Here is a 21,342-nt window from a genome sequence, read left to right on the forward strand (position 1 = left end):
TATATGACATTAAAAATAAGCTTTGATTTCTATGGAGCACATTAGGTCTGGATATCTCTTTTTATATTTTATTTACTCATTTATTTGAGAAAGGATTTTTTTTTTAATGTATCACAGGCTGGTCTTAACTCATGAGCTTCCTGTTCATTCTCCTGAGTGTTGGGATTGTGGAAGTGTATTGTTAAATAGGAAGTTTATCTTTTGGTCAAGGTGAAGTGGTGGAGGTGTCTAGGTGTTCCCAGGAACACTCAAGGACAGGGCCTGGGTGTAAGGCCTTTTCCAGAGTGAGGTCAGTATACCAGGTATCACACCATCAATAGCAAACTTATTTCCTTCCCCTGTCAGCAATTGAATGCCAGTGGCTCTCCAGCTTGATCTTGCACAGTCTTGTGTATATTGTCACAACTGCTGTGAATCTGTATGTGTATCTTCCCTGTTATGCCTGGAAAAATTAGTTGCTTTGAAGTCATCCACCACCTCTGTCTCTTAAAATCTTTCCAACCTCTTCTGCTTAGACCCCTGAGCCTTGAGGGGAAATGTTTTACATTGACATTCAACCAGGACTGAACACTCGGAAGTCTCCTCTTCTCCACATCTTGACCAGTTGTGGGTCTCTGTGCTAGTTGCCATCTGCTGCAAGAAGAAGTTTCTCTGATGAGGCTTGGACAGTACAGTGATCTATAGGTATAGCAATAAGTCATTAACAGTCATTGGGCATTGGCATGTCCATTTATCAGGTTGGTTGTAGGTTTTTCCCTAAGGCCCAAGATCTATATAGCTAGAGGTTTGTGGCACTGTTAACGGTGTCACATACCTCGTGGAGCAGGCCTTAAAGCTAATTTAGTCGTTAATCCCCTAACATTTACGCTACCATTGCAGTGGTTGGCATATCTTGCCGGGCAGGTTGTGACTGCAGTCCTCAGTGTTACAGCTGGGGGAGACTGCTGAGTACTCTTCTGGTAGTGTGCAGCACTCTGAACTCCACAGTAGAGGTGAAGTTACCAGTCGAGTGCCAGCTGCATGTCTATATGTCCTGTGACTCAAGGGTGTGGCATTTTCAGCAGTAGGGTTTTACTCTTATGTTCTGGACAGTAATCAATAGCATTGGCATTTCATGTTCCAGACTAGCTTTAAATACACTGGTATTAAAGATGAGCGCCACTGCATTTGCCTTTTTTATGTGGGTCCCCAGGATGAGACATGGGTGGTTAGGTTTGGATGGCTAGCACTTTTACCCACTAAGCTGTCTTCCCAGTCCTGTGTTTCTTATATTTAGTCTTTCCTTTAAAGACTTAACAGCTGAGCCTGCAAGATGGCTCAGCAGAGCAGGTAGGCCTCTGCTTCGGAGCCTCACAGCCTGAGTTATGTCCCTGGTACCTTCATGGTAGAAAGAGAGAACCAGTTCTCAAAAGTTGTGCTCTGACCTCCACATGCACACATAGCATGCTGACATCCTCCCATATGGCAACACACAAAATAAAAACAAAGATTTATATCTATGGACTGTTTATTTTTTCTAGCTGTGTCTATAGTTATTTGAGTATACTTGTCTTCTAAATCATACAGTAATATAAATTTTTGTGTGGGGTTTTATTTTTGTTAGACATAAACCTAAAGAGTAAACTTAGTATAGCCTTAATTGTATAGGTAGTATGAATCTGTTTCCAAACTTCCTATACCATAGGAAGTTAGATTTTCATAGTTAGATTTTCTATTCCCACCAGCAAAATAGGAGCATTTTAGTGCCTTTATACCTTTTTTCTAACCTTTTTTTTCTAATTAGAGTTATCAAGTGGGTTGAAATATGATTCTGATACATATTTCCATGATGGTAAAGGATGTTAGACATCTTTATATTTCTATTGTTTGTTTTTGGAGAAATAGCCACTCTAATCTTCTTGACCTTTCTAATTGGCATGTTTGTTTTATCGCAGAGGCTTAAGAATTTTTTACATAGTGTGCATGTAAGGCTCTTATTAGATAATGTGATTTACCAATACTTTCCCCTGTAATGTGGGTAGTAGTTCTTTGTTTTCTTTTTGACCCTGCTTTTTTTTTCTGTTGTTTGCAATTTGAATACTCATCTTGCCTTATAAGAGTAGTCATTTTGGGGATGAGGCTGGCGTTAATTCAGGGTCTGGCTGAAGCACATATTCTGTTAATGAGCTCCTTTCCTGACCTAGCAGTTTATCCTCCTCTTCCTGTGAGTTTACTTTCATTATTCTTTAGGTTTCTAAAATACATTTATTTTATGTGTATTGGTGTTTTGTCTGCATGTATGCTTGTAGGGAGGTGTGAAATCATCTGGAACTGTAGTTACAGGCAGGTGTGAGCTGCCATGTGGGAACTGAGAAGTGAACCCAGGTCCTCTGGAAGAGCAGCCAATGCTCTAAAAGACTGATCCATCTCTCCAGCCCTTTAGGTTTTGGTTTGTTTGTTTGGAGTTGTTTGTTTTTATTTGTTTTTTTTTTGTTTGTTTTTAAAGCAGATATCTGTGATGAACTCTTAGTTTTTATACCTTACATGTTATTTTGTAATTACTGACTTATTTTAACTTAGATACTGGTTTATTGAAAATACAAAACATTCTGTTGCTACTTTACATTTATTATTGGTGTAAAGTATGCTCTTAATGTCGTTACTTTATTTTTTTAATTTTTAATTCTTTTATTTACTGCATTGGTGTTTTGCCTGCATGTGTGTCTGTGTGAGGGTGTCAGATCTTGGAGTCACAGACAGTTGTGAGCTACCATGTGGATGCTGGAAATTGACCTGGGTCTTCTCGAAGGGGAGTCAGAGAGCTCTTAACCAGTGAGCCATCTCTCCAGCCCGTTATTGCTTTCTTAATGTTCCTTTTTATATTAGTTTTAAGCATCTTTGATGCTTTGTATTTTTAGTGTAGTATCATTTTTCATACTGTTTTTCTTCCTCTGCATTTTTCTTTCAATCTGAAGATTTCTTTTACTATATCTAGGAACATTTTCAACCACCTTTTCTTTAAATACTGCTTCTTGACCTTTAATTCCCTCATTCTAGAGTTACTGGTGAGCATAATGTTGAATCTCTCAGTCTGTTTGCTATTCTAGTGCTCTTGTCATTTTGTTCCTTTCATTCTAGTTTTTATTTTAAAAATCTTTGTTGTAATGATCTTACCTCTCCTACACACACACACACACACACACACACACACACCTCAAAAGCAACAGTAACAGGACCCCTCCCCCAATCCCAGACAGCTAGATTAAGTTGGCCATGCAAGCCCAGCCACAAATGGGGCATCTACATCACTCCCTCCAGTCAAAGCTCAGGAGCTGTCGGAGAATAGGGATTGGGATGATTGTGACAACCAGAGGTGTGTGAGGACTGGAGTTAAATAGTGTCTTCTGATGGGATAGGACCACTGCATTCACTCCCCACAGCAGCTGTGCTTACCTGCACAGGACCAGCACAAGAGGAAGCCACTCAACATTCCAGGACAGAAAGGGGAAGGGTTCATGGGCCCCTTCCCTCGGGCTAGAAGCAGTTGGTGTCTTCTGATGGAGGATTCAGTTTTGCTTAAAGGTGTGGGCTTAGTTGGTCAAGCATGTTCAGTCGGATGACCCCACAGCCATGAATGTGTGGCAGAACAAGCCGTTGGGTTAGTTTTCGTTGTTTGTCAGCAGGGTCCAGAGGAAAAAAAACTGGTCAGTGTGTGAAAGACTGTCTAAACAGGACATCTGTGTCACACCTCCTCCTCTGAAAGCTCATTGCAGAAAGGAGAAAAGAAAGACTGTGAAGGCCAGAGGTAGTAGATGCTTGCAGCAGAACAGTGTTCCTGGACTCAACACCATCGTTGTGACGTGAACTCTGAGTGGATGTGACTGCATACACAAAAACCACACAAGATCAAGCCAGGGAAAAGGCCAACACGGGTCAAGGAGGACCTCATGAAGGTCCATCCATAGCTAAGAAACTGGTGCCACTTGATGGCTGCTGAGGGAGAGAGAGTCAGTGTTCTTCAGGGATGCAGGCCCTGAGAGGCTGCCCTTGCTTCAGTAGATGGTTCCACACACATGCATAGCCGTCAGCATTAAGTGATCTCAGTGAGTTTTAAACAATAGTAACAACAACAGGAAAGATTGTTCAGCCTTTAAGTGTACTTTGACAGAGGACCTGGCTTTAACTCCCAGCATCCACATTGGGAGACTCAAAACTTCCTATAAATCCAATTCCAAGGATCTGATGTCTTCTTCATGGGCTCCATGTACTCTTGTGTAGACATGCCGTACATTCAGACAAGTCGGTACACATACACATTTTTAGTCTTTTAAAAAGAGCACATGAAGTTGGGAGGAGAAAGTTGAGGGAAATAGATGAAAAACTGGAGAGGGGAAAGATGGGTAGATTTGATCAAAACACATTACATTCATGTATGAAATTCTTAATAAAAAAGAAATAAGGATTTTTTTTCTAGGAAATTAGCAGTGTGGAGCAGGGTTAATAGTGAGGTAATGGAATAGTTCCTTTCTTTGCCACCTCTCACCTCTTCCGTTTTTTAAACCTCATTTTAAACCTCCTGGGAATGAGGCTAGACCAGAGTAGATTAAGCAGGAAGGTACAAGGTAGCAGCAGGAGACTTAAGTCAGTGGTAATCAGTTTGTAGAGAAAAAGGAGAGTAGTTATCAGAATTCTATAGTTAGTTAGCCATGGCTGTTCTTAAGAGTTAGCTTGAGATATTTTAATTGTTAGGTCTTGTTTATATATAATATATATATATCTTCCTTGATATATATAATTTGACTATATATTATAAGCCATAGTATCTGTAAGTTGATTTTAAACAACATAGCAAATTTTTTGTAAGTTTTAATTTTCATTTTAATCTTTGGGAGCCCCAAATTATTTTGTTTTTTGAGATATTTTTGATACTAAAATAGAAATCTAAAATGACAAAAGACATATACCTTGCTTATCTTAATCAAACCTTTATTATATCTGAAATGAAACTATAAACCTTTTTATTCACAAGAATATGCTTGATAATATTCTGTAAAAAAGACACACACCCAATGACATAATGCTATTTGAGTAAGAATTTTTTTTTTTCATTTGAAATTTGTTTTAACTTTTCTGTGATGAAAAAAAGTATATGTAGAGTTAGTCCTCTGGACTTGGTTTAGATGATCCCAGTTTTGTTGGCAACATCTTGAGTATTATAGTCAGGAGCCCTGCCACTCAAGTGTCACAAGGCTGCTGTAAAGCTTGACTATCTGGAGTACTTATTGGCCTTGATAACTATGGTCAACAGAGCGTGTTGTCTTGTAATATGCCCTAGCTGGCTCAGGACTCAGGCTGGTTTGTTTCCTGAGACTGCTCCTTAAAGGGAGCTGCAGTGTCAGGCCCAGAGGGGTGGGGAGCAGCATTCTTCCTCCTAGTCATCCTGTCTTTTGGTTTTTGAGATGGAGTCTCCTTGTGGAGCCAGAGCTGACCTGCCTTGAACTAACAGTGATCCTCCAGCCTTAGCCTCACTATCAAAGAATCAAGTAACTCCCGCTACTGAGAGTGTGAACTATTTTTCATTATTGAAGGTATGGCCTAGATAGTTTATTTCTAAAGGTAGAATACCTGTTCATCTGTGAAGAAAATTTTGGTGGCTTAGCTGTCCTAATAATTGAATGGATCAGTCTATATGCAGTTTAAGGTCAATAATATGTATAATTTTTATCAGTTATATAACCAATAGTAAAATGTTATAAAAAATAGCATGTTGATTAATATGCTTTTTCTGTTGTTCTGTCTTAGGGTTTTGACCCACCACATCAAAGTGACACAAGAACTATTTACATAGCCAACAGATTTCCTCAGAATGGCCTTTATACACCTCAGAAATTTATAGATAACCGGATCATTTCATCTAAGGTAAGAACAGACAATTTTATTATTAAACTGTGGATGTAGAGCTGGGGATATATTTGTAGCTCTTTGGTACAGTGCTTACCTGTCATGTACAAAGCCCATAATTCAATCTTCAGTACTACAATTCAATCTTCATTTCTTTGGGATGCATGCCTAAATCCCAGCACTCTTAAATTCAAGGTCATCTGTAGCTATATAGCAAGACTGAGGCCAAACTGGTATATATTTGTATGATACCTTGTCTCAAACAAAACAAAATGGCAGATCTGTAGCATTTCTAAAATGATTTATTGAATGTGTGCAAGTATATATTTATACTTTTAAAAAGTCAAGAAACTGAAGATTGATAGATATATTTCACCCAACATGATGTATGAAACAAAAGAGTCTGTTAGTTCCTACCAGATAACAGTTATCTTCAGCTGTGACTATACTGTGATGGCCATCTGCTGAACCTGTTTTTTTGTATTATGTCATTTAATCTTTGCAACAGCCTATATGAAGTAACTATTAAATCTTGTTTACAAAAGGCTATATTTATATTATCACAGTTCTTTGATTTCAGTACTTGGAAACTGAATAATTTTCCCAAATATTAGAATTAGAACTCCATTCTATGTGTCTTTAAAGCCTTCTTGTCCCATTATCTAGAGTCTCCTATATTTTTAATGTAAGGTACTACTACATTCTTATTTATTTTTTCCCTTCACCTCCTCCTCCTTCTCCTCCTCCTTCTCCTCCTCCTTCGCCTCTTGAAGAAGTCTTATTTGTTAAAGGAGAGACTTTATAGAGCAATGCTGTCTAACTCAGTTCTCTGTCATGGTAGAGGTTGAGTTGCAAATGTTAAGAAAGAAAGCTAGTAGCACATAGGACTGCTGAAGCTTTGGAATATGGCTGGTACAACTAAAGAACTGAACACTTAAAAATTATTTTTAATTTAAATGTCAGAGCCATATGTGAGTGGTGACTCCCCTATTAAACTGCGTTTACTGAGGATGTGAATCAGAGAGACCGAGGGTAAAGTTCTTACTTAGACCCTGGCACGTGCTTATCGGATACCATAAGAAACTTTGGGTAGGCTAGGCACTCCCCCTGCCCTCCAGAGACACTGATGTTTTCCCTCTCAGACTGATTTTATCTTTCCCAAGATGTCACTTTAGCTCAACAGTCCTTTTGTCCTGCTCTTTTCTTTCTGTATCACATTAGTTCTGTGTATAATGGATCCACTAAAGGCACCTGTTCCAGTTCTCATATATATTTTGGATGCCTTATAGCTTGTAAAATAGTTTTGAAATTAATTTTTGTATTTAAAATATAATTTTATTATTTCCCCCTTTCCATTACTCTCTCCAACTCCACTCATGTCCCACCCCCAACTTTCAATCCTCTCAAATTTACAGCTTCTTTTTCTTTGTTGTTTTTACATATATGTATGTAAGTGCAACCTGTTGCACTTAATGTTGCTTGTATGTTTATGATTTCAGGGCTGACCTCTGGGGAAGACTAATTTTACTGTTCTTAGCTTTCTGTAGTTGCTTGCCTTTGTCTCAGTGTAAGGCCCACTGAGATTTCTTCCTTCCATGTTAGCATATTTATTTATTTATTTTTTCTCCTTGTTCTGGCACCCATACTGTTGAGGTATCATGGGTCACAATTCCCTGTCACAATCTCACAGCCAATTTCCTGGTTCTTTGGCTCTTACAGCCTTTTGTCTGCCTCCTCTTAGGTGTAGGAATTGTGTTGTGGATATATCCCTTGGGACTGGGAACCCCACAATCGGTTCTCTGTATTTTGACCAGCTGTGGCTTTCTGCAGTGATCTGTCTATTGCAAAGAGAAGCTTTCTTGATGATGAATGAGAGCTACACTTGTTTGTAGATACAACAAATTGAGGATATGTTTAAGAATTATGCTGGTTTAATAAAGTGGTGGTGGTGTTGTGTTCTAAGATCCACCTCTAGCCCTGGGTAGCTGGCTAAGTTTTTAGTACCAGGCTTGATTTCTCTCCTGTTGAGTGGACTTTATGTTCAATTAGAGAGATGGTGGTTCCTGCCAAGATATGAGTGCAACTGATATAATATGGATTTGCCATTGATACAGATAAATCTTCGGAATGTCCTACCACGCTAGTCACTGTTGTGGTTAGTAGGCATCGCAGCTGAGTGGGGACTACTGATTTCTTCCCATGGTTGGCAGCTTGCTTAACACCTTCCCTTACTTTAGAAGCTAATCTTTCAAGGAGGAGGCTTCAGATCAGATCCTCTCTTATTATACTCCTAAGCCTCTCATCTGTTGGACTTAACAGGTTCACATAAAACATTTCAGCTGGTATTCTGAAAAAAAGTTGAGATTAAATAAGAACCTTTATATGGCTGTTTTCTTATGCAGAAGTTTGAGTTTAGCGTTTTTGACCAGAGTTTCAGAAATGTAGATGTTTAAACACTCTCTTTAAAACATTTTAACATGCATTAAAGTTTCCTTATGTGGCTTTCCTACTTTATTGTGTCTCAGTTGTTCCCAGACCCTTGTAACTATTGTTGGCAGTCTGATAGCTCCCAGTGAACTCTTTTCCATTGAACCATTGCTGGATTGCATGTTTCCCTCAGGGAGTTTAAAGTATAAAAATCTGAGGAGGGTGTAGATTTGCTCTTTTAAAGATGTTGAGTTCATGTCAATTAAGAGTATAGATAGTTGTGAATAACCATTCTTTCATGTTGCAATGAGGCTGGCATGATGTTTTTTTGTTTTTGTTTTAACTCCTGTATTGTTTTCCGAGACATGGTCTACAAAACCTCAAAGGAGCTTTGCTGCTTTTTCTTTGTTTTATATGTTCACTTATGTATTTTATCTTTGACTGCAACTGTTGATATTTAGCTCTTAATCTCTTTGCTTTACTTATATGCTTCTTAGTGTATTTGACATGTTGTAAATATGTAATGATTTTTTTTTTTTTTGAGACAAGGTTTCTTTATGTAGCTCTGGCTATCTTGGATCTCACTGTGTAGACCAGGCTGGCCTCCAACTGGGCTTAAAGTAGTGGTTTTCAACCTTAGTAATGCAACCTTTTAATATAGTTCCTCATGTTATGGTGACCCCCAACCATAAAATTGTTTTTGTTGCCACTTCATAACTGTAATTTTGCTGCTTGTAATGAATCATAATGTAAATCTCTGATATGCAATCCTTGTGAAAAGATCATTCGACCCCGCCCCCCCCCCAAGTGGTTGCAACCCACATGTTGAGAATCACTGGCCTAAAGTTATATGCCACTATACCCAGCTTGGATAATGTGATGTAATTCAGTGACAGTAGTAGCTTATATTAAATTTAAACTTCCTTGAAAAGGTCAGTTATAGTCATATATGGCCATAGTTTTACTGACTCAGTTATCTTAACCACTACTACATAATAAATTATTTTTTAAGTATTTTCCTATTTAGTATTATGTCTCTTCCCACTCTATGGTAGATTAAGTGCAATATTTAATTTGTTCAATCTGTTATTGTTTGTATTTTACAAAACATGAAAATAATATTTTGTCATTAGTAAGCTGCTTTGTATATGACATTTTTATCTTCATTTATTTCTTCTTTTTATGAACTTTATGAGCTAGCCAAAGGAAATGTCTTCTTCCAAAATTGTTTTTTATGGAACTGGTGAGACGGCTCAGAGGTTAAGAGCACTTACTACTTCTGCAAAGGACCTGGCTTCAGTATTCGGCATCCATAAGCCAGCTTTTAGCTGTCTGTAACTTCAGTTCTAGGGTATCTGATAGCTTCTGTATACTCCACAGGGACCAGGAGCACATGTGGTGCACAGCCATATATAAAATACTTTTACATATATATTTTAAAGGTTTTATTATTAATTAGTTGTGTGTGCATGTGTGTGTCTGTGTGAGTATGGGCACATGAGTGCAGGTTCCTTGGAGGCCAAAGGATTCAGACCTTAGAGCTGGAGTTTTAGGCAGTTGTGAGCCACCTGGCTTGTGTGCTGCAAATTGAACTTGAGTCCTCTATAAGAGTGGTATGCACACTTTTTAACTACAGAACCATCTTTCCATTCTTTTGAAGCAAATATCTTGCAACCATTTACTTTACTGCCAATTTGTATAATTGCTTTCTTTAAAATTACAGAAGAAAAAATATTGTCTGTATTATAATCTACATAGGCATTTGTAGACATAAGGCATTGCCAACTTAATTCTTAGAAAGTTTTATGGATTTGATAAGGTGACCAAGAAATTACTGCTTTATGCTGGTTTAGTAAAGTGGTGGTATTGGGTTCTACTCTAAGATCCATGGCCTCTCTGACCCCTAGAGGACTGTAGAAATAGTTTCCTGTAGGAACAGTTACCGTTTACTCCATTACTACAACCAGAAGAGGCTTGGGAAATGGCTCAGTCAGTAAATGACTTGCCAAAACATAAGGACCCCGAGTTTGGATCCGTAGCACCCACATAAAGTAGAGCTCAGTTGCATATGTGTGTAAATCCCAGTGATGGGGAGGAGAAACAGGAGATCCCTGGAACTCACTGTCCTGCTAGCTTGTTAGTTAACAAATCAGTTAGTTGCAGATTTAGTGAGAGTTCCTGCCTTAAACGTGAAGATGAGAACAATTGAGGAATAGACCCAGTGTTAACTTCTGGCCTCTACGCAGGTGTACACATGTGCACATGTACCGGCATACTTGTGTATATACCCACATGAACACATACATGCACACATATGCACATACACATGTGCACCTAAAGATCTGCTGGAGAGAACTCTACTCAGCATTGCCATCTTACATACATGCTAAAACAGTGACACACACACACACACACACTCTCTCTCTCTCTCTCTCTCTCTCTCTCTCTTTTGTTTGAGAACTTCATATGTGAGCAGGGCATCTACACCACTCCCACACCTCCCTCCCTGCTCCACCTTCTTCGTGTCACCTTTGCCCAGCTTCATCATCTCTGCTTTAATGCATGTGTAGGTTGTCCAATTGTGAGTTGTGTCCCAGGACGCATGGACATAGGGCCAGTGCTAAGTGAGATCAGTTGGTAGTAAATTTCAATATTGGGGCTTCTTTTGATTGTAGGAAGTATCTGCCTCTCTTCTCACTTGAGCCCTAAACATAAAATCTAGGTTCTGGAGCTATTGGCCTTGTATTACTAAATACATTCCATGCTCCTAGATTAACCCTGGAAATGTAATTTTACCTAGGAAAGAAAGGTTGTTAGGGGTAGTCTGTGTGTCTTTGGGTATAGACTTCAATGGGTTCTTCTGCCAGTCTAATTCTACTTATAAGATTGTTTATTTGTTAAAAGGTGGTTCAGGTTTCAGACAACTCATTTAGAAGTAAACTATTGACGTGCAAAAATTTAGAAATTAGAATTATATTACTATGCACAGAGAAAATTAAGTGAACTTAGAAAAATCTTAGTAACTACTAAGGTTTCATTGCTTAACAACAGGACTCCATTTTGGTTGCTTTTATTTATTCATTCATTGAGCCTGCAAAAGTTTGATTCACAGCTGTGCTGAGTAATGAAAGCACTAGAGCTAGAGCCTTCGGTATGGTACATTCAACCGGGAGAGTATAGAGAAACTAAGATTAAAGTTCTATGAACTGTTTCCCATTCTCATATAGAAAGACCAGTTCTAAGGGATGATATAACAATAATGTGTAGCATTGTTCTGACCATGTCATACAGCTAATACGCTGATGAGTTAATTAGTAACACTGAACAAACAGCAATTAATATGAGCCATATTCTACCCTAAGCACCTTTACAAATCGATTCATTCATTTACTCTCTGTAAGGACCCTGGAAACATGCTTATTGTCATAATTTCATAGCAGACTAAAATGGGGCATAGAGAGATTAAGCCTAGGTTATTTAATGACTATTACAACTTTGAGCCACGGGATGTTAAGTTCCATTCATCTACACTTTTGACCATTATATTCCTTTAGGTCATTGTACAATTTTGCATCCTTTATCCTATATTGTTTTGGTGATTATCCCAATGATTGCTTGTCTTATTATTTCTTTAACATTCTAGGTCACATTTCTATATTTCATGTAAAAAGAGAATAATTGATTAGGCCATTCGGTTCTGACATTGAGTTAAGTAAAATAAAATGGTCTTAATCTTATCATTTCTAGCAATGCTTACTAATCTTTATTACTTCAGTTTTATATAAGCAAACCCAAAATATATTATTAAAATGGTTAGATGTTTTCTCTAACTTCTAAAAAATGTCAGCAATTAGATGGGCAAAATTAATAGGTTTTATATCTTATGTGTAAAAGTATACTACAATTGCTAAAAAATGGAAAGGGGAAAAAAGAAAGTAGCGTAAAAGTCTTAAGTTCTAGAAACCAGATAGTTTCTTTAGCATCATTAATTTGTCTAAGAGATTAGTAAATCTGTTTTTACTTTCCTTATAATTGTATCTATGTAGTGTGTGTATATGTATATATATACATATATATTTAAGATATTCTTTTATTGATTTCTCTTTTCTTTTTTCCTAGTATACTGTGTGGAATTTTGTTCCAAAAAATTTATTTGAGCAATTCAGAAGGGTGGCAAACTTTTATTTTCTTATTATATTTTTGGTTCAGGTAAGTTTTATCACTCAATGAATTATTTATAAACTTGCTGCCTACACATATATTTTACAATAGGGGAAAATTATATTGTATTCCTAGTTGTTTGACTATGCCATCTTTTTTTCTCCTGTGGGTTTCCCATTGTATTCATGAATAAATTATTTAAATCAAATCTAAATTTCTAAAACAAAGGCTATAAATTTTAAGATCAGTTGCATTTTGTTTCTTTACTAGTGTGCCATAGTACTAATAACTGTAAGCTAAGCCAAGAATATTATTTGTAGTTTTTCAGATACCTGCCTCAGAGTATAACTGTTTTAGCTGTTAATAAGGTGCATCATTGGCACATGTCTGCCTGTGGAATCATCTTTGTACAAGATTTTCTGTGTATGTGTTCATTTGTTTTATCTGTATGTGTCAAGAGTCTGTAATCACAGATCCTCAAGGGTCTGGGCTTAAATCAGAGTTTATCATAAACCGTTCAGTAACTTATTAAGCTAAGTGTTTTTGTGTGTGTGTATATATATATGTGTGTAAATATGGTGATTATCATTTTCTTATGGTTATTATTTTCTGATAAAACCTCAACTCTGAAAAGAACACTAAAACCTGAAATAACAATGAAGTTTTTTCAGTGTTAAAATTAAAAATTTGTTTAAACTCTGAACTGGTCTGTCAGTATAACCTAGGATTTCAAAATAAAAGTTAAAATTACTCAAGTAATCATTTTGGCTTTAGGAAACATTTAGTTTAAAAATGCCTTTTCTCATGAATGGAGAAGAAACTTCTGGTTTTATATCAATAGAGTATCTAGTGGTTTCCTTGGAAAATGAAATCATGCTAGCTATATTCACATGGCATGTGTGCAGTTGTCAGGTTGCTAAGATTAGCATGTATATACAGGAGAACAAGTTTAACTGGCCTATCCAGAGTCAAGGGAAATTAATAAAGCATAAGATTTGTGTTCTTACTAATGTATGTAATTACTACAAGTACTTCTTCAGCAACTTATAGAAACTTCAGTTATATGATTTACCTCAGAATTGAAGCACCATCTTCCTACCTGTCTTTCTCTGATTCTTTTGTGTGTAATAAAATCACTTGTAAGAAAAATCACTTTCCATATTCCATTCCTAGTTCTCTTCTGCAGGAGAGTTTATCCTGAATCCTGGCATAAAATTACTGACAGACTTTCAGCGTTTTGTAGCATGCACAGAGAAATGCAAAATAAGATAAGACCCATGAGATAAGACCCATGAGATAAGACCTACTTGTAGGCAATATTTAAGAACTTAAGAACTGTGATTATAATCCCAGCACTTGAACAGTAAACACAAGGGGATAAAGAGTAGTCCAGTTTGTGGTGAGCATATGTAGCAAAATCCTGTCTGAAAAAACAGAACAGCAATAAAAAAAAGCAGAGTAGCTGAGTTCAGTTCGTATGCAGTTGAGAGTGTACAACTGGAAGACTCTACTGATTTGTCAAGAAAGTAAAATTGTAAATTAAACTAAATACATTGTACAGTAGTATGAGATTTTAGGTATTAATAATGTAACATGTACAATATAAATATGTAATACTCTGCATTCTTCTTTTTAATATAGCTTATGATTGATACACCTACCAGTCCAATTACCAGTGGACTTCCATTATTCTTTGTGATAACAGTAACTGCCATAAAACAGGTATGTAATATTTCCTGTCTTAGTTCTCCCAAACTTCATTCAGAACTTCTTAAATATTTTTATGCCAGATTAACACAATTATGAAAACAATTTACATAACAGATTTATTTGATAAATAACATTATATTTCAGGTATCTTACAACTCATAAATGATTGCAGTCATTAAAATATATTATTGTCTTGACATAGGAATCAATCTAAAAACAAATATATGTACAGGCTAATTTATAAAACAAATTAGTATAATCATTTTTGTAATTTTAATGATATTTAAAAAGTATAGTTCAAAGGAAGTAAGTTTGTAGAGTGTAGCATTTGCTTTTGGCATGAATGCTCATAATTTCCTAAATTTTACAGTTTTCCTTGACAAAGTTAGTTTTTGTATGTGCTAGTACCCTAATGGAAATTATTTCAGCCCAGATTATAAATTGAAAAAAGATTTACAAGAAGAAAAATAGAATAATGGATAAGCATACTAATTAAGAAATAAATTCTTTAAAATGTTAACTTGATATTTCTACCTTTCAAAATATCTAATCAGGGTTTCTGTGATACAGAGATGATTCCTTCCACTAGATACATAGTTCATTGCATTTTCTTACCTAACTGATATTAAAATCCTATGTTTAATAATACATAAAAATAACACGTTGGTTGAAGGAGAAATGAAATTAACAGTATATTTGCAGTTCTGAGATGAAGCATATTACTTTATTACTTTTCCTTTTTCTCTTTATTTATATGAAACAATTACTTTGTGTGTGTGTGTGTGTGTGTGTGTGTGTGTGTGCCATTATTTGCTGGTGAAAGTCAGAGACAGCTCATGAGAGTTCGTTTTTTCCTTCTACCATGTAAATTGTGGGTATTAAATTTAAGTTATTAGGTTTAATGGCAGGTGCCTTTACCTGGTAAGCCGTTTCACCAACCCTGCTTTATTTTTATTGAAAGATAAGTGTCTATATATAAATTATCAATTATGAGTGTCAGAATAGTAGCCTTACTTCTTATTAAGTTTGATTTCCCTTTCTTCTCTCTTCTGTTGGACACTAGGATTCATTTGTATAATTCAGCAAACATGCAAATCACTCCATTCGCTTATATGATATATATCAGAGTATTTTAGAAAAAGATATTTATAAGACCTTAAATAGACACATTAATAATGCAGTTAAGTACTCAGTTTTGGAGTCTAAAAGAGATACAAGTTAAAGATAAAATATTTCAGAATTACCAGCATATTTTATATTATTTGAATACATAGAAATGAATAGAATAATTTTACTACTAAGAGTGACATAAAAAACAATTTTGGAAGAAGACATTTCCTTTGGCTAGCTCATAAAGTTCATAAAAAGAAGAAATAAATGAAGATAAAAATGTCATATACAAAGCAGCTTACTAATGACAAAATATTATTTTCATGTTTTGTAAAATACAAACAATAACAGATTGAACAAATTAAATATTGCACTTAATCTACCATAGAGTGGGAAGAGACATAATACTAAATAGGAAAATACTTAAAAAATAATTTATTATGTAGTAGTGGTTAAGATAACTGAGTCAGTAAAACTATGGCCATATATGACTATAACTGACCTTTTCAAGGAAGTTTAAATTTAATATAAGCTACTACTGTCACTGAATTACATCACATTATCCAAGCTGGGTATAGTGGCATATAACTTTAGGCCAGTGATTCTCAACCTGTGGGTTGCAACCACTTGGGGGGGGGGGCGGGGTCGAATGATCTTTTCACAAGGATTGCATATCAGAGATTTACATTATGATTCATTACAAGCAGCAAAATTACAGTTATGAAGTGGCAACAAAAACAATTTTATGGTTGGGGGTCACCATAACATGAGGGAGGAGCAGTCTTGCTAGGCCACAGAGGTGGACATTGCAGCCAGTCCTGATGAGACCTGATAAGCTAGGGTCAGGTGGAAGTAGAGGAGGACTCATAAAGGTGACAGAAGAAACCTTCACAAGAAAGCAAGGAAAGATCAAGATGTTAGAACACCAAGAACATAGATGTAATGGAAACAGACAATGTTTTTGGTAAGAATGAATGTCAGAAATGTCATTTCTTTTGTAGGCATCAAAGTAGCCTAGTAGAATTCTGGTGAATGTTTCCTGGAAACTGTGTTTGTGCGTGTGTGTGTGTGTGTGTGTGTGTGTGTGTTCATGTTTTCTTATTTGTATACTGATAGGACAATCTTCTTTATTTATAGGGATATGAAGACTGGTTACGCCATAACTCAGATAATGAAGTAAATGGAGCTCCTGTTTATGTAGTTAGAAGTGGTGGCCTTGTGAAAACTAGATCAAAAAACATCCGGGTATGTACATGAAAAAGGATATGAACTCTTATTTTGGTGTCATAGTTCTAGTCTTGCTTTTTATGTCTATTTATGATATGATAAAACTGTGTGCATGCATGCATATATTTCTCAGTGGCAGATTACTTGCTTCACGTGCTAGAGCCTCTGAGTTGGTCTACATTGCAAACAATGTACACAAAGTAAAATATTGTGATAAGCCACCTATGTAGAACAGAGTGAAAACAAATCCTTGCCTTTTTAAGTGTGTATCATAACTTTTCTCCTGATTTCTTATAGGTGGGTGATATTGTTCGTATAGCCAAAGATGAAATTTTTCCTGCAGATTTGGTGCTTCTGTCCTCAGATCGACTTGATGGTTCGTGTCATGTTACAACTGCTAGTTTGGATGGAGAGACGAACCTGAAGGTTTGTTCATGTATATGTTTCAACACTTCTCTGAATGAATGTAATGCCTCATGTTTATAGTGGTTTTTTAGTGAACTGATTAAGATTAACCTGATAAGGTAAAGTTAGGTGGGTTTTTTTTTTAAGTTACTGAAATTTTGAAAACAAACCACAAAAGTTGATGGATTTGGATGATGGCTGTTTTGGTAGAGTACTTCCTACCTAATACAAGCATCTGCACTTGAATCCCTAGCACCTACGTAGCAGAAAGACAGGCACAGCAGCAGATGCTTTTAATCACCAGGAAGGCTTAGATGGGGAGTCCCTGGAGCTGGGTGGCCAGTCCACCAACATGGTAAGCTTTATGTGCAGTGCGAGACCCGATCTCAGTAAGTAAGGTGGAGAGTGATTGAAGACTCCCAGGTCAACCTGTGGCTTCCATAAACAGGGCACATCTGCCCACTCATCTGCATAGACACACAGACATGCATACACATGTATGGAAGTAAGTTTTAAGATTTAAGAAGTTAAGTAATTCAATTAAAAAATGGGGTACGGAGCTAAACAGAATTCTCTGTAGAGGAATATAGAATGGTAGAGAAACACTTAAAGAAATGCTAAACGTCCTTAGCCAACAGGGAGATACAAATCAAAATGACCCTGAGATTTCACCTTATACAAATCAGAATGGCTAAGATCAAGTGATAATATATGCTGGAGAGGATGTGGAGAAAGGGGAACCCTCCTCCACTGCTGGTGGGAATGTAAACTTGTACAACCACTTTGGAAATCAGTCTGGCACTTTCTTAGACAATTAGGAATAGTGCTTCCTCAAGATCCAGCTATAACACTCCTAGGCATATATCCAAAATATGCTCAAGTACACAACAAGGACATTTGTTTAACCATGTTCGTAGCAGCTTTATTCGTAGCAGCCAGAACCTGGAAACAACCCAGATGTCCCTCCGTTGAGGAATGGATACAGAAATTGTGATACATTTACACAATGGAATACTACTCAGCAATTAAAAACAAGGAAATCATGAAATTTGCAGGCAAATGGTGAGATCTAGAAAAGATCATCCTGAGTGAGGTATACCAGAAGCAGAAAGACACACATGGTATATACTCACTTATAAGTGGGTACTAGACCTATAATAAACATAGGATAAACATACTAAAATCTATACACCTAAAGAAGCTAAACAAGAAGGAGGACCCGGGGTAAGATGATCAGTCCTCACTTAGAAAGACAAAGGAGATGGACATTGGAAATAGGAGAAAACAAACAGGACAGGAGCCTAGCATAGAGGGCCTCTGAAAGACTCTACCTAGCAGTGTATCAAAGCAGATGCTGAGACTCATAACCAAACCTTGGGCAGAGTGCAGGGAATCATATGAAAGAAGGGGGAGTTAGTATGACCTGGAGAGGACAGGAGCTCCACAAGGACCAAATATATCTGGGCCCAGGGGTCTTTGCTGAGACTGACTCTCCAACCAAGGACCATGCATGGATATAACCCAGAACCACTGCTCGGATGTAGCCCATGGCAGCTCAATATCCAAGTGGGTGCCCTTGTAAGGGGAACAGGGACTGTCTCTGACATGAACTCAGTGGCTGGCTCTTTGACCCCACTCCCCACCCTCCACCCCTGAGGGAGGAGCAGTCTTGCTAGGCCACAGAGGTGGACATTGCAGCCAGTCCTGATGAGACCTGATAAGCTAGGGTCAGGTGGAAGTAGAGGAGGACCTCCCCTATCAGTGGACTTACAAAGGGGTAGGAAGGAGGGGAGGGAGGGAGGGTAGGATTGGGAGGGGATGAGAGAGGGCAGCTGGGATAGAAAGTAAATAAAATGTAATTAATATAAAAAATGTAATTTTAAAAGTTACAAAGTAAAAAAAAAATGTTATTATGTGTTTGACGGCAATCTCACCCTGCCTTTGTTCATATTGAAAGTAGAAATGGAAAATGTTTTTGGGAAAAAAAAATCTTTTAATACTTTTGATGCTTAAAAACAAAAAACAAACAAACAAAAAAACAAAACAAAACAAAGAAAAACCTCAGGCTGGCCTCAGACTTCTGGCAATCCTACTTCTGCCTCCCAGGTACTGTGATTATAGATGTGAACCACCATACTCAACTTCGTGTAATTTTAGTCATGAAACAAGTATACATTTGCTCAATTTTCAGCATCTAATAAGGGGTGAAATTTTATGTTTGACTACTAAATGGCATATAATGAGTCTTTACACAGTTGTAATTGCAAATGGACTCTAATACAGGTAAACACAGCAATCCATTTGTTCTCCGCTTATTTCCAGTTGTTTCTCCTCTATCGTCTTAGCGAGTGAGCTGCAGTCTAGTGTGCCATGATCTCATCTAGAAGACATTTGAAGTAGTTGAAATCTGAGGTCATATTTAGATACATGTCAATTCCTTTTTAATTTTTTTCAGACACATGTCTCAGTTCCAGAAACAGCAGTATTACAAACAGTTGCCAACTTGGACAGTCTCATAGCTGTGATAGAATGCCAACAGCCAGAAGCAGACTTATACAGGTATGCTGTGTTATTTGATGAGCTCATCTTCATCTAACAGCTTCTATTAGAAGCAAAATTCTAGTAAAATATTATTACATTTTTAATACAATAAATCTTATAATTATATTAAAATATTTAACAAAATTATTTTTAAATTTTATTTTATAAAATTTATTAATTTTATATAAAAATTCTAATAGGTCAGCTTCTACTAACAAGACCTTGTTTTTTATAACCATAAATATACAAATAAAACTTAAATTTTTGTCGTTACATTTTATTTATTTGTGTGCATGTGTGTGTATTTGGGCATGCGCGTGCCACTGTGTGCGTGTAAAGGTCAGACTACCTTCTGGAGTCTAGTCTTTCCTTCTACCGTGTGCGTCCTGGGATCAAACTCAGCTTATCACACTTGGTCACACCAAAGAGACACCTTGTTGCCTCTTAAAATGAAACCAAGACAGTTGGTCCAGTGTAGAACTGGCCTGAACACATACTACTGGAATGCTGCAACAAGGATAATGGCATATGGAGAAAGAAAATAAAAGTCCTTTCTGGATTTAGCTTGGTGAACCAAAAACAAAATGATCCAACATCATTTCTTAAAGGTGTTCAGGGAAATACCAGCTGAATTGGATCAAAATCTAAAGTTTAGATAAACTTCTCTGGAGCAAGGAGAATAAAATAATGCTCCATGTTATTAAGAAGTAACAATGAGAAATCAGAATGAAATAATGAAGCAGTTCTTTAATTGATTAAAGATCTGGGTCTGGAATGGGAAGGGCAATAGGAAACATTTGGAAGGGGATGCTAAACATTTTTTTTATCTCCTCCATGAGCATCAGGCATGTATATGTTATGTAGACATATGTGCAGACAAATCACCCATATACATAAAAAACTTTTTATAAGTTTGTTTACCTAAAGATTAACTTGAAGCTTTGTCCAGAGTGTGTTTTTATTGGAAGGTAATTGTGCTTTTGAATCACCTCTGTACTTGGTGCTATTTTCAGTTGTGGGACTTGGAACTGAACATCTAGCCTCTGTAGTCCATTATGGTATGGTGCCATTCAGATTTTAGCCACAAAACACTTTAAAGTTAAAGCTTGAGCTTGCTACTTTACTTCTACTGTTTATCTGATACATAGTAGTTGCTCATTGGATATTTGTTGAATTGATAAAATAAATATTTGATTCAGTTCCAGTCATCTGTAGGTCCCAAAAAACTTGAGTAAACTGTAGTGAACTATGTAAGCATTCACTATTGGCTAAGTCATGTATGCATTTTTGTGTAGTAATTTATAAGCTATGATGATAAGTAAGTTAATAGAGACATGTGACCTTTACATGGAAATTCTGAAACGATTTCATTCATTACTTCAACCAATCAGTTTTTAAATTTTAAGGCCTAATTTAAAGAAACTTTGTAGCATTAATTTCAGATGATTTTTGTGTATGAAAGATGTACTAGAGCTATGGTTCAGTTGGTTTGCGCTTGCCCAGCATCTGTAAGACCGAGCTTTTTCTCCAGCACCAAAACAACAAAATTTCCATCAAAGGTTGATTGATTGGGGGCTGGAGAGGTGGCTTAGTGGTTAAGGAATTTGGTTAAGGGGACTTCAGTGTGCATCCTAGAAAAAGTAATAGGCCTGGTGTGGTCTCTGATACCTGTAACCCCAGCACTAGGGGACAGAAATAGGAGGAGAGAAGTTTTCTGAGGCATGTTAGCTGGAAGCCTGTCTAAAAAAATGAAAGCATCAGGATCAGGGAAGGACCTGCCTTAGAGGAATAATACAAAATGCTAGAGTGCCAGAGGACATCTGCCGTGCTCCTACACATAAATCCACATGTGTGTATGCACATAAGGATTGTATTTCACTT

The 21,342-nt window shown here is 36.8% G+C and overlaps 1 protein-coding gene across 4 annotated transcripts in view; it reads left to right on the forward strand.

Moving 5' to 3' along the window:
- Atp11b (ATPase phospholipid transporting 11B (putative)) overlaps nucleotides 1–21,342 on the forward strand; it is an 86,890-nt gene that overhangs the window by 4,227 nt on the left and 61,321 nt on the right. For all 4 annotated transcript variants that reach the window (XM_060378225.1, XM_060378226.1, XM_060378227.1 and 1 more), the window contains exons 2-7: nucleotides 5,782–5,898; nucleotides 12,427–12,516; nucleotides 14,110–14,190; nucleotides 16,426–16,533; nucleotides 16,813–16,941; nucleotides 19,376–19,479. In XM_060378225.1, the coding sequence (XP_060234208.1) occupies nucleotides 5,782–5,898; nucleotides 12,427–12,516; nucleotides 14,110–14,190; nucleotides 16,426–16,533; nucleotides 16,813–16,941; nucleotides 19,376–19,479 (629 nt within the window). The remainder of the gene's footprint in view (nucleotides 1–5,781; nucleotides 5,899–12,426; nucleotides 12,517–14,109; nucleotides 14,191–16,425; nucleotides 16,534–16,812; nucleotides 16,942–19,375; nucleotides 19,480–21,342) is intronic.

This window comes from Meriones unguiculatus, chromosome 2, assembly GCF_030254825.1.
Source record: "Meriones unguiculatus strain TT.TT164.6M chromosome 2, Bangor_MerUng_6.1, whole genome shotgun sequence".
Taxonomy (NCBI): domain Eukaryota; kingdom Metazoa; phylum Chordata; class Mammalia; order Rodentia; family Muridae; genus Meriones; species Meriones unguiculatus.